The sequence below is a fragment of the Pleurodeles waltl genome, chromosome 3_1 (genome assembly GCF_031143425.1).
Source record: "Pleurodeles waltl isolate 20211129_DDA chromosome 3_1, aPleWal1.hap1.20221129, whole genome shotgun sequence".
Taxonomy (NCBI): domain Eukaryota; kingdom Metazoa; phylum Chordata; class Amphibia; order Caudata; family Salamandridae; genus Pleurodeles; species Pleurodeles waltl.
The window spans coordinates 724,256,463-724,273,166 of NC_090440.1; the positions used below are offsets into that span (position 1 = coordinate 724,256,463).

Below are 16,704 nucleotides of genomic sequence, written 5' to 3' on the forward strand. Positions count from 1 at the left end.
CTGATCAAAGCTTTCTGGTCTGTGACAGTTTCTATTATTAATGAGATTGCTGCCATTCCCTTGACATGTATGCCTCATCCCCTGATATTTGGTTTGTTGCATATATCCCTCAAAACAGACAAAAACTGGTGCATTAATATTGGTGTTCGCAAGCAGATGGATTGCAAGAGCCTGGCTTAAGTCATCTGTTCCTTAGTCTACCTTCTGACTATGAGAGGTGGTCTGCAGTAATGAAAAAGAAGAGACATACGTATCTTTGCAGGCTCCGAGACTATGACCCAAAGATATCTGGGGCCCATTCAGAGAAAACATGGTAGGTATACAGATGGCAAATGATGAGACTGCATCTGGGGCATCTAACCCTGACCTAGAGTAAATAAGATGGATACGATGTACTTATGGCTAGCTGAACCGTTATATACAGTCCAATGCTACGATGTGAGGTCAGTCCTTGGGATTGCGGATATTGATATGACGGTGTGTAACCGATAATAATAGTCTAACCGGACACTACTGTATGTTTGTTACCTGTACACTGGTTAACCCTGAATCAATTCCTTATCTGAGAATATTCTTTTTATTTGATATACGTGTTTGGGGTTTCTTTCTGTTTATGTACACAATTACAAAAACTCAAACAGATTTAGAAAGAAATACTTTAATTTTCATTTGATAAAATCACTACTTACTGTACTGAAAGTCTTTGTGTTCCATGAGGTTAGATGGAATTCCTTCTTTTAATTGCATCTGTAAAACAAAAACATAAAAGGTGTTTTTCAAAATTTGGTTGGTAAATTCTCTCAATTGGCTATGGCAGCAAACAGAAAATACTTATACATTACTGCACAAACGTTGAATAATGAAAATGTCACTTACCCAGTGTACATCTGTTCGTGGCATCAGTCGCTGAGATTCACATGGTATGCATGAGCTCGCCATCTGGTGTTGGGTCGGAGTGTTACAAGTTGTTTTTCTTCGAAGAAGTGTTTTCGAGTCACGGGACCGAGTGACTCCACCTTCTGTGCTCATTGCGCATGGGCGTCGACTCCATCTTCGATTGTTTTCCCCGCAGAGGGTGAGGTAGGAGTTGTACTATAGTAATAGTGCCCGCGCAATGAAAAATGTAAGTATGTACCTATTAAAGGATTAAGTAATATATATACAAATGTACAAAATTGAAGGTAACTTCTGAACTGCTACAGGCTTCCGGGGAGGTGGGTGGGTCCATGTGAATCTCAGCGACTGATGCCACGAACAGATGTACACTGGGTAAGTGACATTTTCAGTTCGATGGCATCTGTCGCTGTAGATACACATGGTATGCATAGACTAGTAAGCAGTTAGTTCCCCATAAGCGGTGGTTTAGCCTGTAGGAGTAGAAGTTGTCTGAAATAGAGTTCTTAATACAGCTTGACCTACTGTAGCTTGTTGTGCGGATAGCACATCTATACAGTAGTGTTTGGTGAATGTGTGAGGCGTAGACCAAGTGGCTGCCTTACAAATTTCTTGCATTGGGATGTTTCCTAAAAAGGCCATTGAAGCACCTTTTTTCCTTGTTGAATGTGCCCTGGGAGTAATGGGCAGTTGTCTTTTTGCTTTAAGGTAGCAGATTTGGATGCATTTAACTATCCATCTGGCTATACCTTGTTTTGATATTGGGTTACCTGCATGAGGTTTTTGGAATGCAATAAATAGCTGTTTAGTTTTTCTGATGTTCTTCGTTCTGTCAATGTAGTACATTAATGCTCTTTTGACATCTAATGTATGTAGTGCTCTTTCAGCCACAGAATCTGGCTGTGGGAAGAATACTGGTAGTTCTACCGTTTGATTTAGATGGAATGGAGAAATAACTTTTGGTAAAAATTTTGCATTAGGTCGTAGGACGACCTTATTTTTATGTATTTGTATAAAAGGTTCTTGTGTTGTGAACGCTTGAATTTTACTTACTCTTCTTAGAGATGTAATGGCGATGAGAAAGGCAACTTTCCAGGTGAGGAATTGTATTCCGCAAGAGTGCATGGGTTCGAAAGGTGGGCCCATGAGTCTTGTTAGAACCACGTTTAGGTTCCATGAAGGAACAGGTGGTGTTCTTGGTGGTATAATTCTTTTAAGCCCTTCTATGAATGCTTTGATAACTGGTATCCTATACAAGGAAGTTGAATATGTAGTTTGCAGGTATGCAGATATTGCTGCAAGGTGTATTTTAATAGAAGAGAAGGCTAGCTTTGCTTTTTGTAAATGGAGCAAGTAATTTACTATATGTTTTGGAGTTGCCTCTAGTGGTTGTATCTGATTATGATGGCAGTACCAAACAAATCTTTTCCACTTACTTGCGTAGCAGTGTCTAGTGGATGGCCTTCTGGCCTGCTTTATGACTTCCATACACTCTTGGCTAAGTTGTAAGTGTCCGAATTCTAGGATTTCAGGAGCCAGATTGCTAGATTCAGCGATGCTGGGTCCGGGTGTCTGATCTGTTGGTTGTGTTGCGTTAACAGATCTGGTTTGTTGGGCAGTTTGATGTGTGGTACTACAGACAGATCTAGCAGTGTTGTGTACCAGGGTTGTCTTGCCCACGTTGGTGCTATTAAAATGAGTTTGAGTTTGTTTTGACTCAATTTGTTTACTAGGTAAGGAAGGAGAGGGAGAGGAGGAAAAGCGTAAGCAAATATTCCTGACCAGTTCATCCATAGGGCATTGCCTTGGGATTGCTTGTGTGGGTATCTGGACGCGAAGTTTTGGCATTTTGCGTTCTCTTTTGTTGCAAATAAGTCTATTTGTGGTGTTCCCCAGAGTGTGAAGTAGGTGTTCAGAATTTGTGGGTGGATTTCCCATTCGTGGACTTGCTGGTGATCTCGAGAGAGATTGTCTGCCAGCTGATTCTGGATCCCCGGAATAAACTGTGCTATTAGACCAATTTGATGGTGGATTGCCCACTTCCATATTTTTTGAGCTAACAAGCTTAACTGCGTTGAATGTGTTCCTCCTTGTTTGTTTAGATAATACATCGTTGTCATGTTGTCTGTTTTGACAAGGATGTATTTGTGGGTTATGATTGGTTGGAAAGCTTTTAGTGCTTGAAAAACTGCTAATAATTCTAGATGATTTATATGCAGTTTTGTTTGATGTATGTTCCATTGTCCTCTTATGTTGTGTTGATTGAGATGTGCTCCCCACCCTGTCATGGAAGCATCTGTTGTTATTACGTACTGTGGCACTGGGTCTTGGAAAGGCCGCCCTATGTTTAAATTTATACTGTTCCACCATAGAAGCGATAGGTAAGTTTGGCGGTCTAGCAACACCAGATCTAGAAGGTGACCCTGTGCTTGAGACCACTGTGAGGCTAGGCACTGTTGTAAGGGCCTCATGTGCAGTCTTGCGTTTGGGACAATGGCTATGCATGAGGACATCATGCCTAGGAGCTGTAGTATTGTTCTTGCTTGTATTGTTTGGTTTGGAGACATGTGTTGAATGACCCTGTTGAAATTGTGGATCCTTTGTGGAGTTGGCGTTGCTACTCCTTTTGTCGTGTCTATTATGGCTCCTAGATATTGCTGTACTTTGCTTGGCAGAATGTTTGATTTTGCAAAGTTGACGGTGAACCCTAGATTGTAGAGGGTTTGTATGACTTGATTTGTGTGGTTTGAGCATTGTGTGAGCGAACTGGTTTTGATTATCCAGTCGTCTAGATACGGGAACACATGTATTTGCTGCCTTCTGATGTGTGCAGCGACTACTGCTAGGCACTTTGTGAATACTCTTGGAGCGGTTGTTAAACCAAAAGGCAATACTTTGAATTGGTAATGTATTCCTTTGAATACAAACCTTAGATATTTCCTGTGTGATTGATGGATTGGTATATGGAAATATGCGTCCTTGAGGTCTAGGGTTGTCATGTAGTCGTGTTTTCTGAGCAATGGTAACACTTCTTGTAGTGTGACCATGTGAAAGTGGTCTGATTTGATGAATGTGTTTACTACCCTGAGGTCTAGAATTGGTCTCAGTGTTTCGTCCTTTTTTGGTATCAAGAAGTACAGTGAATAAACTCCTGTGTTTATTTGTGTGCTTGGTACTAATTCTATTGCATTTTTTTGCAGTAGTGCTTGAACTTCTATCTCTAGAAGTTGTGAATGGTATTTTGATAAATTTTGTGATTTTGGTGGTATGTCTGGAGGGAATTGCATGAATTCTATGCAATAACCATGTTGGATAATTGCTAGGACCCATGTATCTGTAGTTATTTTGTCCCATGCTTCGTAATATTGATGTATCCTCCCCCCCACTGGTGTTGTGTGGGAGGGGTGAGTGACGTGTGAGTCACTGCTTGTTGGTAGTGGTTTTGGGGCTTTGAAATCTTCCTCTATTCCTAGGAAATTGCCCCCCTCTATACTGGCCCCGAAAACCTCCCCTGTACTGTCCCTGGTAGGTGGGCGGTGCGGACTGTGAGGTGCTAGCTTGTGTGGCCTGACCCCGAAACCCTCCTCTAAAAGGTGTTTTGCGGAAGGTGTTATAAGATCCTCTGCTCTGCGGGGAGTAGAGTGCGCCCATGGCCTTGGCAGTGTCAGTGTCCTTCTTGAGCTTTTCTATAGCTGTGTCGACCTCCGGACCGAACAGAAGTTTCTCGTTTACTGGCATGTTAAGCACTGCCTGCTGAATTTCTGGCTTGAATCCAGACGTTCTGAGCCATGCGTGCCTACGGATGGTAACCGACGTATTAATGGTTCTTGCGGCCGTGTCTGCTGCATCCATGGAGGAGCGTATTTGATTGTTGGAAATGTTTTGACCCTCCTCAACAACCTGTTTTGCTCTTTTTTGCAGATCTTTTGGGAGATGTTCAATGAGATGCTGCATCTCATCCCAGTGGGCTCTGTCGTATCGCGCTAGCAGCGCTTGTGAATTTGCGATGCGCCACTGGTTTGCTGCTTGGACAGCAACCCTCTTCCCGGCTGCATCGAACTTCCTACTTTCTTTATCTGGGGGAGGTGCATCCCCAGAAGTGTGTGAGTTTGCCCGTTTTCTGGCAGCCCCTACCACCACAGAGTCTGGTGGCAGCTGAGAGGTGATGAAGACAGGGTCCGTAGGAGGCGCCTTATACTTTTTGTCCACCCTAGGCGTCACTGCCCTACTTTTAACTGGCTCCTTGAAAATGTCCTTTGCATGGCGTAGCATGCCTGGGAGCATCGGCAGGCTTTGGTAGGAGCTGTGGGTTGAGGAGAGGGTGTTAAATAAAAAATCATCCTCTACTTGTTCCGAGTGTAGTTCCACATTATGGAATAGAGCTGCTCTAGCCACCACTTGCGAGTAGGCTGTGCTGTCTTCCGGTGGTGATGGCCTAGTTGGGTATGTGTCTGGGCTGTTATCAGACACTGGTGCGTCGTACAAGTCCCACGCATCCTGATCTTGGTCGTCGTGGCTCATGGCGGTGTGAGCTGGCGAATGTGACGGGGTGTAAGTTGGCGAAGCCGGAGTTACAGGTGGAGGCGAGGGAGGAGGTGTTACCTTTTGTGTTGTTTGTTGCTGAGGAGTAAACTGAAGCGTTCTCTTTCGTTTGACAGGTGGGAGGGTACTGATCTTCCCAGTCCCCTGCTGAATAAAGATACGCTTTTGCGTGTGATCCACGTCAGTGGATTGCAGTTCTTGTTCAAATCTATGTTTCTTCATTTGAGAAGACATAGAATGCTCTTCGGTATAGGAGCCAGAAACAGGGTCTGATGTCGCTTTTTTCGGTTCCGAAAGCCCTGTCGATTGTTTTTTCGGCTCCGAGGTAACCTTCCTCTTTTTCTGTGCCGAAAATTCTTGGCCTCTATGGTCTTCGGCGCCACTGTCTCGGCGTCGATCGGTGTCGACACCGAACTCTCGGTGTCGATGCTTCTGTTTAGCACTCTCTCGGTCCCGAGGAGGCTGCGTGCCGGTGTCTCGACCGAAGTCGGACGATCTCGACACTGAATGGGCCTTTTTCGGTGCCGATTGTTGGTCACCGAGAATTTGGGTGGAGCCATGGCCGGTTGGCAGTGGCGTCCCCTGGGCCTTCTTTCCTTTTTTAAGGTTTGATCTCGACGTCTTACTCACAGTTCTTGTAGAGTGTAGCTCGTCGGAGTCTGAATCCTGGATGGAAAAGGATTCCTCCTGTTCCTCTTCTGTCTCGAACTGTGGACGCTCTTTTGGCGTGGACGCCATCTGGAGTCTTCTCGCTCGACGGTCGCGCAGAGTTTTTCGGGACCGGAACGCCCGACAGGCCTCACAGGATTCTTCGCTGTGCTCGGGTGACAGGCACAGATTACAGACCGAGTGTAGGTCCGTATAAGGATATTTGTTGTGGCATTCGGGGCAGAATCGAAACGGGGTCCGATCCATCGGCGTTGTCCTCCACGCGGTCGGGCCGACTAGGCCCCGACGGGGTGCCGAAATCTACCCCGAAGGGCACCGAGGCGCTTCGATGTTGAACGCGTCGTCGTATGTGTCTATCTCTAACCGGATCGCAACGATACCGTCGAAAATCTTCCGTCTTCAGCTAACTTTCCGTTCCAAAACTCGGAGCGACAGGAACACGTCCGAACCCGATGGCGGAAAGAAAACAATCGAAGATGGAGTCGACGCCCATGCGCAATGAGCACAGAAGGTGGAGTCACTCGGTCCCGTGACTCGAAAACACTTCTTCGAAGAAAAACAACTTGTAACACTCCGACCCAACACCAGATGGCGAGCTCATGCATACCATGTGTATCTACAGCGACAGATGCCATCGAACCAAAGGTTACTGGCTTTAAATCGGGTGACACACTAACTGGATTAGACGTAATCTTTGTTTAAATTCTCTTAAGGGGTAGAAATCAGTCTGTGAATTTAATATGAATTTGCCAGGCAGGACTTTAATTAGATTTGTACCTCACTGTTACCCAGAAAGCTCTATTGGTTACAATTGCTGCTTTTTAAGCCTGGCTGGACTGGGAACCCAAAGCAACCCTGGCAAAGGTTGTCCGACCAGCCCCCTTAGAGTGCATAGCAAGCGAGCCTGAGGACTACAAAGGGACTTTTGGGGGAGAAGGGGGGTTTCTCCGGCCAAGAACATTTGCAAAAGAAAATGACAAATACAGTTCATTCTGCAACACATTTTTCATTATATATTCAATAGTATTAGTTTTTAAAGTATAGCAAATGATGATGTTACAGTGCATTAGGATATGGCAATCTTTATTAGGGCTCTTCAGCGATTCCCTCACCATCATCGTCCAATAAGGCCTCTCATCTCTCCATATCCCCCTCTCTCACATGTATTTCATTTGTTTCATAGCTCCTCTCTTACCCGGGTTGGAGCACTGTACATTCCATACACATACAGAAACAATGGATTATAGGTATGTAAATCAATGTTATGTAAGACAAAGGAGGCTACAAGGAGTAGGAGCCAGGTCATTCATACTGGTAGGCATTATTTTAAGTGTTTGGTCTGGGGGTGGGTACAGTGATTAGAGTTGACTTCACTAATAAAAAAACAATTATTTCTATATAAACACACTCTATTCAGCAATATTAGGATAATCAAAGACTGGGAAAAAAACATACCTTTCTAATCCATACCAGGCAGTTTGCATTCAGCTCTTTGATGGCAATTCATAGTTCACTTTGCTAGATTATGATTGTACTTCATGAACTGCACAGTAACAAAAGGATCTTGAGGTCAAAAGTAGCATCCCACTGTGCTATGCGCAAAAAAATACTGTTCTGTATAGTACACGCTCTTTCCAGCAGGCATATAAACCCTCTGCGCTACCTTACATGAGTCAAAACTGCTGACAGACCAAACTCCGATCTTTCTCCAGCAGGAACATTAATCACCAGTCTTGGCACTTTTATTGCTGCCTTTTGGATATACAAGAAACTCTGCAGTGCTTGTAAAACTGCGACACTGCTACAAAACCGGCCTTCCAGTAACAAAACAAGCATTTTGCAATGCAACGGGTCTCGCGTTGGCTCATGTTAGAGCTGATCGCGTTGTAAACTCCTAACCTGACTTTTGACCTATCAGCAAAAGTGCTTTTATGTACGTAACCCGAAAAAGAGCAATTAACTGTGTAAATCGCTCCACTTCTGCCAAGCAAAATCGCGCTAGGAAAATAGAGAAAAAAAGTAGTCCACGAGCCGGACAGAAAACAGCGAGCCTCGCATGTATTCTGTACTTGGTTGATGCGCTCGAGGAGGGCTAGCCACCGGAAAAGGCATGACGTATGCATGCCTTCGACTAATGAAAGCAAGCAGATTTTAATAGGCAAGCCCAGGAACCAATGAAAAACACTGATGTGACGACGACAGGGATCCGAGCCCTTTTTTAATACCTAAAGCGTCTCGCTGCGATACGCATGCGCGAGCGCATGCAACGCAGACTCGACCCTAAACAGCCCCCATCCTTCCAGCCTCTGGATGCCGATCCGGCCAGTGGGGCCATGTTTTTAAGTTCTACTGCCTGCAGGAATTCAGAAATGAATTTTTCAAAGCTGAGTGTGGCAGCTACAGCAATTAAGTAGATATGACTAATGAGATGTATAATTCAGAGGTACATTGAAGGAAAGTCTGGTACCACATTGTGCACGACCACTGTAAGGCTTCAGTATTTTGTCTGAGCAATAAAAGAGTCGTGACTCAATGAGTGGACTCATTAAAAAGACTGCCATCCATAACGCTGCCTCTGTTATTTGGGGACATTACTTATGGTCCACATAATTTAGATCCATGTAGTTTGCATTGCAAGGCTCTATAATGTTAGCTGTAGCCTTTTCATTTACTTAAGGTTAGTTGGATTTGAAATAAGGAATTTTTGTTGTGTGCCAAAGTGGCAAGTTCTTTTTGAGGCGGCACCGTTAATAAACACAAAAAAAGAGTAACCTGATATGGAAAAACAATGCCTCAAAGCAAACAGCTTGAGTATTCTACATGATATGTGAAGAGGTGAGCGCCTGTAGACAATGTGCATAGATACAATCCACGGATGGCTATTCTGCAAGATACATATCTGATAGTAGAATAATACTGACTCACAAAGACATTCATGAAAGTAAAAAAAGTGAAGAAAAATATTACTTGGGGCATTGTCATACATTGGTAAATTAGAGTAGACAAGTTCATGACCTTCAGATTCAGGTCCAAATTTAGAGTTTAGTGTGGCAGATACAGACAGGTCGTCAAAATACAGCTGTTCAGCCATCTGCCATTATGGAGAACCACCAGCCATATTAGTGTGATTTAATGGACGAACATCTGTTATCCAACCAACTGTATTTCACTGTGTCAATGGCGGTATCCCCTAAAACTGGCAGTTGGTGCGATGGAAAGTATGTACTAAGTCTACCATATTTAGAGTATAATTTCAATCAACGGGTGCATGGCATCTTAACTTCCACACATGTGTAGGAGGAAAAGAGAGCAAACGGCCAAACCTTGGCCACAACCCTCACCGAAACTATTAAACACCACCTCCCCGCTCTTACTAGACCCAGAACTCTTTGTGAAAGTGGTGGAGAAACACAATCACAATGTACATCAAAACGAAGGCAAGTACAACTTTTTAAACCCACTGTGTATCAATGGCACTACTACAATATCTGACAATAAGGGCGGATGGAAGAACGAGTTACTTACCTTCGGTAACGACTTTTCTGGTGGATACATTAGCTACCTGTGGATTCCTCACCTGATGAATACTCCCATGGCGCCAGCATTTGACGGAAATCTTCTTACTAGTCTCTGCACGTCGACGAGGACGTCACTCTAGCCCACGCGACGCCGTCTGACGTCATACAGGCAATAAGAAGTCCTCGCCGACGTGCCGATGACAGTACCAACATTTTTTACGTGCATGAGAATAATAATAATAACCCAATGCAATGAAAGAGCAAATCAACATCTCTTAATATTGTAAATCACACAACATTGCAATAAAATAGCTGTAGATTTAATATAACTTTTTTTTTTTTTTTTTTTTTTTTAAACAAATAAATATATTTATACATACGAATCATGTATATACCCAATATATATATAGATTTATATATAAATATACACATATATACAAATATCATACATGCAAAATGTATTGCAACTTTGAAGACCAAAAGGAGCACACTCAAGGATTGCTTGGAGAGACCAAAAAGGCAACGGGGAGGCGGGTGGGACCGTGAGGAATCCACAGGTAGCTAATGTATCCACCAGAAAAGTCGTTACCGAAGGTAAGTAACTCGTTCTTCTGATGGATACAACTACCTGTGGATTCCTCACCTGATGAATAGAGTCCCAAAGCAGTACCACGCCCGGCGGTGGGTGCCTAAATGGTCAAACCAAGAAATCCTGCAGCACTGACCGTGCAAAATGACCGTCCCTTCTGACCTCAGAGTCCAAACAGTAATGTTTCACAAAAGTGTGAAGGGACGACCAAGTTGCGGCCTTGCAGATGTCAACCACAGGAACACCCCTGGCCAAGGCCGAAGAGGCCGACTTAGCTCTGGTGGAGTGAGCTCTAATGCCCTCAGGCGGATCCTTCTTTGCCAAAGAGTAACAGATTTTAATGCAAAGAACAACCCACCTGGAGAGTGTTCTCTTGTGGACTGCCTTTCCTCTCCTCTTGCCCACGTATCCGACAAACAGCTGATCCTCCAGCCTGATATCCTTCATTCTGTCGATATAGAAGCTCAACGCCCTTTTTGGGTCCAGGCGATGTAGTCTTTCTTCCTCCTTTGAAGGATGAGGCGGAGGATAAAACGTGGACAAAGTGATTGTCTGAGCCAAATGGAAGGGTGAAACAACCTTCGGAAGGAAAGCAGCCTTGGTCCTCAACACCACCTTATCCCCATAAAACGTTATATAAGGGGGTTTAACCGATAAGGCCTGCAACTCACTCACTCTCCTTGCAGATGTTATAGCTACCAGGAATACTGTTTTAATAACCAAATATCTTAAGGGGCAAGAATGCATAGGCTCAAAAGGGGACCCCATAAGGAAAGTCAGGACCAAGGACAAATCCCATTGAGGCATAACGAATGGTTTTGGAGGATATTGATTCAGAAGACCTTTCAAGAATCTGAGAACAATAGGGGATTTAAATAACGATGGTTGGTCTGGAAGACAAATGAAGGCTGACAAGGCCGACAAATAACCCTTAATGGTAGCTACTGCACAACCTTTCTGCGCTAGAGACAGTGCAAAAGACAAAACATGTGACAGATGAGCATGTAAGGGATCAATCTGTCTCTCTCCACACCACATAACAAATTTAGACCACCTATTAGCGTAGATAGATTTAGTGGAGTGTCGCCTGGCCGCTAAGATAACATCCACTACATCAGGCGGGAGAGAGAAGGAACTCAGGTTGCCCCGTTCAATCTCCAAGCATGTAGGTGCAGACTCTGGAGGTTGGGGTGTAAAACCTGCCCCTGCGACTGCGAGAGGAGGTCTGCCCTGAGAGGGAGACGGAGCGGAGGGCACAGTGAGAGTTGGAGAAGGTCGGAGTACCATACCCTCCTTGGCCAATCCGGAGCTATTAAGATGACTTGGGCCCGGTCTTGGCGAATTTTCCTCAACACTCGAGGAATCAAGGGTATGGGGGGAAACGCGTAAAGCAACTGGTCGCACCAGGTTATCTGAAACGCGTCCCCCAACGCTCCCTGCATCGGATACTGGAGGCTGCAGAATAACGGGCAATGCGCGTTCTCCCGAGTGGCAAACAGATCTATCCGAGGAAACCCCCACATCTGGAAGATTAAACAGACTTGATCTGGATGGAGACGCCACTCGTGGTCTGCCGAGAATTGGCGACTGAGACTGTCCGCACGTACATTCAAGACCCCGGCCAGATGATTTGCCACCAAGCAAATCTGATGGTCCTTTGCCCAGGACCATAGCCGAAGAGCTTCTCTGCAGAGAAGGTACGACCCTACTCCTCCCTGTTTGTTTATGTACCACATCGTGGTAGTATTGTCCGTCAGGACCTGTACCGACTGACCACGAAGGGATGGGAGGAAGGCCTTGAGAGCCAAACGTACAGCCCGTAACTCCAAAAGATTGATATGAAACACCTGTTCCTCTGGAGACCAAAGCCCTTTGATCTCCAGATCCCCCAGATGAGCTCCCCATCCTAGGGTGGAGGCATCCGTTATTACCGTGGCCACTGGTGGCGACTGCGCGAACGGCTTCCCCTGTGAAAGATTGTTGCCCGCAATCCACCACTTCAATTCCACAGCAGCATCTCTGGAGATCTTGACAGTACCTTCTAAATCTCCCTTGTGTTGAGACCACTGGCTTCGGAGGCACCACTGAAGAGCCCTCATGTGCCAGCGAGCATGCGTGACCAACAGAATGCAGGAGGCGAACAGACCGAGCAGACGAAGGACCTTGAGGACTGGAACTACCGCTCCATTTCGAAACATTGGAACCAATTCCTGAATATCTTGAATCCGCTGAGGCGGAGGAAAGGCTCGACTCAATGTTGTATCCAGTACTGCCCCTATGAACAGGAGGCGCTGAGAGGGCTCCAGGTGAGATTTGGGCACGTTCACCGAAAAGCCCAGGTCGAACAACAACTGGGTTGTTGACTGCAGATGATGCGACACAAGCTCCGGGGACTTGGCTTTGATCAACCAGTCGTCCAAGTAAGGGAATACTGCTATCCCCTTCCTTCTGAGCTCCGCCGCAACCACTGACATCACCTTTGTGAAGACTCGAGGTGCTGAAGTAAGACCAAACGGGAGGACCGCAAACTGATAGTGCTGCGACCCTACCACAAACCGGAGATACTTCCTGTGCGACTTGAGTATCGGGACATGAAAGTAAGCATCCTGCAAGTCGACAGACACCATCCAATCTTCCTTGTTCAACGCCAAAAGCACCTGTGCTAGGGTCAGCATCTTGAACTTTTCCTGTTTGAGGAACCAATTCAAGATCCTCAGATCCAGGATTGGTCTCAACTGACCATCCTTTTTGGGAATCAGGAAGTATCTTGAGTAACAACCTCGACCCTTTTCCTGCTCTGGGACCAACTCTACCGCGCCCTTTGAAAGGAGGACTTGAACCTCCTGTTCTAGCAACAGGAGGTGTTCTTCTGAACAATAAGATGGGCGGGGCGGGATGAGGGGCGGGAACTCCCGAAAGGGAAGGGCGTAGCCTTTTCCCACAATGCCGAGAACCCAAGTGTCCGTTGTGATAGACTTCCACTTGTGGAGAAAACGCTGTAATCTTCCCCCTACAGGAGAGGAGTGAGTGGGAAACGGTGGAAGCCTAAGGCTGCTTCCCCTGCTGCACCCCTCCAGAGGACGAGGAAGAGGCAGAGTGCTGTTGAGAGGCTCCTCTGGTACGGACCCCACCCCTCCCCCTCCCTCTAAATGACCTATAGGGGAGGGAAGAGGCGGGTTGCTGGAACCTCCCCCGAAAGGAAGAGGAATAAGAGCCACGCCCAAATCCCCGAAACCTCCTGAAAATTCTAGAAGAGGCAGAGGAAGAAGGAGCTTGCAGTCCTAACGATTTGGCTGTGGCTCTGCTCTCCTTAAATCGTTCCAAGGCTGAATCTGCCTTGGCTCCAAACAGTCTGTCCCCATCAAACGGGAGGTCCAGCAGGGTCGACTGCACATCCGCAGAGAACCCTGAGTTTCGGAGCCAGGCCTGTCTTCTTGCCACCACAGCCGTGCCCATCGCCCTGGCCACCGAGTCGGTCGTGTCCAGCCCAGACTGGATAATCTGGGTCGCGGCAGCCTGGGCGTCCGAGACCACATCCAAAAGACCCTGGGGAAGCTCCGTGAATGAAGACGAAATATCATCCATCAGCGCATGGATGTACCTCCCCAGAATGCACGTGGCGTTGGTGGCCTTCAACGCCAAACTGCATGACGAAAATATTTTCTTGGACTGCGCATCCAGTTTCTTGGAGTCTCTGTCTCCAGGCACCGTCGGGAAGGAACCAGGCGCTGACTTTGAGGAACAGGAGGCTTGCACCACCAAGCTCTCCGGCGTAGGGTGTCTAGAGAGAAAGCCAGGGTCAGATGGTGCAGCTCGATACCTCCTGGCCACAGCCCTATGAACGGCCGAGGAAGACACCGGCTTCTTCCACACCTCCAACACCGGATCCAGCAAAGCCTCATTAAATGGCAAGAGAGGCTCAGCTGCAGCAGAGGCCGGATGCAATACCTCTGTCAGCAAATTCTGCTTTGCCTCTGCCACCGGCAAAGGCAGGTCCAAAAAGCTCGCTGCCTTCCTCACCACAGCATGAAAGGAAGCCGCCTCCTCCGTATATTCCCCTGGAGATGAAAGGTCCCACTCAGGGGAAGTGTCCAGCCCACTGGCTGTATCCAGACCATGCAGTCCGTCTCCAGAGTCCTCAATCTCTCCCTCCTCTAGGACTCGCTGGTACTCTTGCTCTTCTAAAAGACGGAGAGCACGCCTCCTCGAATGAAGTCTCTCCTCGATACGCGGAGTCGACATGGCCTCCGCCGACGTCGAAGAACGGCGCCGATCTCCAGAAGCATCTGACGCCGCGTCCGGCGCCACAGGCAGCTTCGGCGCCGAGGCAGGAGCCGGAGGACGAGGTCTTGGAGCCGATGGACCAACCGGAGTCACAGGGCAAAATCCTGACTTCGACGGAGGGGCAACCTCCGGGGCCGAAACATCCGAAGCCACCGGAGCGGCCACCGACGCCGGCACCGGCGCCGAGCCCACATTCCCAAAAGGGAGAAAGGGCATAAAGGGTGCCGGCCGAAGAGGCGCAGGATCACCCAACGAAAAGGCCAAGGGCCCCGAAGGACCAGCCGGAGCAGCTCCTGGAGCCATCTGCTGAAAGATGGTATACATCGCATTAAGAAACGCGGTACTATCGGCTCCAGGAGTGGGAAAAGCCGGATACTGGGGTGCCTGGATCAAGGGCGACCCCGACGCCGGCCTCGACGTCTGCGACGCCGGAGAAAACACAAGAGGCTGCACCACCTCAATCACTGACGCCTGACCAGGTGAAGTCGGTGACGCCGGAGAGGGCAACGGCGTCGATGGATGCGGCGTGACCGTGGGGCTGACCTCCCAAGTCCTCCGACGCCGAGCCGAAGGTGACCTCGAACGAGACTCCTTGCTGGAGTGACGTCGTGAGTCTCTACGGCGCCGGGAGTCTCGATGACGCCGGTGAGACCTTGGCGAAGAAGACTTCTTATGATGTTTCTCCTTCTTCTTTGACTTTGCCATGAATAACTTGGCCTCGCGCTCTTTGAGGGCCTTCGGATTCATGTGTTGACATGAATCGCAAGTCGAGACGTCGTGGTCGGAGCTCAAACACCATAGACAGTCGGAGTGAGGATCTGTAACTGACATCTTGCCCCCACACTCTCGACAGGGCTTGAAACCCGACTTCCTCTGAGACATTGTTACCGCAGAGAAGACTACGCAGCAGACAATACACTGTAACCACGAAGGTAACAGTAACTCCCTCGAAGATAACCGTTTCGAATGCACGGAAAAAAGGGAACTGTCATCGGCACGTCGGCGAGGACTTCTTATTGCCTGTATGACGTCAGACGGCGTCGCGTGGGCTAGAGTGACGTCCTCGTCGACGTGCAGAGACTAGTAAGAAGATTTCCGTCAAATGCTGGCGCCATGGGAGTATTCATCAGGTGAGGAATCCACAGGTAGTTGTATCCATCAGAAGTAAGCCATTGACTGTAGCATCAGTCATCTGTTTTGTTGCTACCATCAATAACAAATATACAGTCCCCAGTATAATCTACAGAGTTACGGAGTCAAATTATTAGTCAAGTTTGACGGAAATTAAAAACAATTGTTAAATGTAAGGAAATGGCTCCCTGTTGCAGTTACCCCCCACTTTTTGCCTGATACTGGCGCTGACTTGACTGAGAAGTGAGCTGGGACCCTGCTAATCCGGCCCCAGCACCAGTGTTCTTTCAGCTAAAATGTACCATTTTTTCCACAATTAGCACACCCCTGGCACACAGATAAGTCCTTGTAAAAGGTACCAGTGGTACCAAGGGCCCTGTGACCAGGGAAGGTCCCTAAGGGCTGCAGCATATGTTGTGCCTCACCTAACACATGCACACTGCCATTGCAGATTGTGTGTGTTTATGGGGAGAAAAAGGCAAAGTCGACATGGCATCCCCCTCAGAATGCCATGCACACAAAATACTGCCTGTGGCAAAGGTAAGTCACCCCTCTAGCAAGCCTTACAGCCCTAGGGCAGGGTGCACTATACCACAGGTGAGGGCATAGCTGCATGAGCAATATGCCCCTACAGTGTCTAAGTCTATTCTTAGACATTGTAAGTACAGTTGTGGCCATATTAAGTATATGGTCTGGGAGTTTGTCACAAACGAACTCCACAGCTCCATAATGGCTACACTGAATACTGGGAAGTTTGGTATCAAACTTCTCAGAATAATAAACCCAAACTGATGCCAGTGTTGGATGTATTAAAAAATGCACACAGAGGGCATCTTAGAGATTCCCCCTGTATTTTACCCAATTGTTCGGTGCAGGACTGACTGGTCTGTGCCAGCCTGCTGCACAGAGACGAGTTTCTGACCCCATGTGGTGAGGGCCTTTGTGCTCTCTGAGGACAGAAACAAAAGCCTGCTCATGGTGGAGGTGCTTCACACCTCCCCCTGCAGGAACTGTAACACCTAGCAGTGAGCCTCAAAGGCTCAGGCTTCGTGTTACAATGCCCCAGGGCACTCCAGC

At 47.3% G+C, this 16,704-nt stretch overlaps 1 protein-coding gene across 1 annotated transcript in view; it reads right to left on the bottom strand.

The window, feature by feature from the left end:
• Positions 1-16,704, bottom strand: part of LOC138284568 (intermembrane lipid transfer protein VPS13C-like) — a 953,192-nt gene that overhangs the window by 402,862 nt on the left and 533,626 nt on the right. The window contains exon 10 of the mRNA XM_069223471.1: positions 690-747. Coding sequence (XP_069079572.1) covers positions 690-747 — 58 coding nt within the window. The remainder of the gene's footprint in view (positions 1-689; positions 748-16,704) is intronic.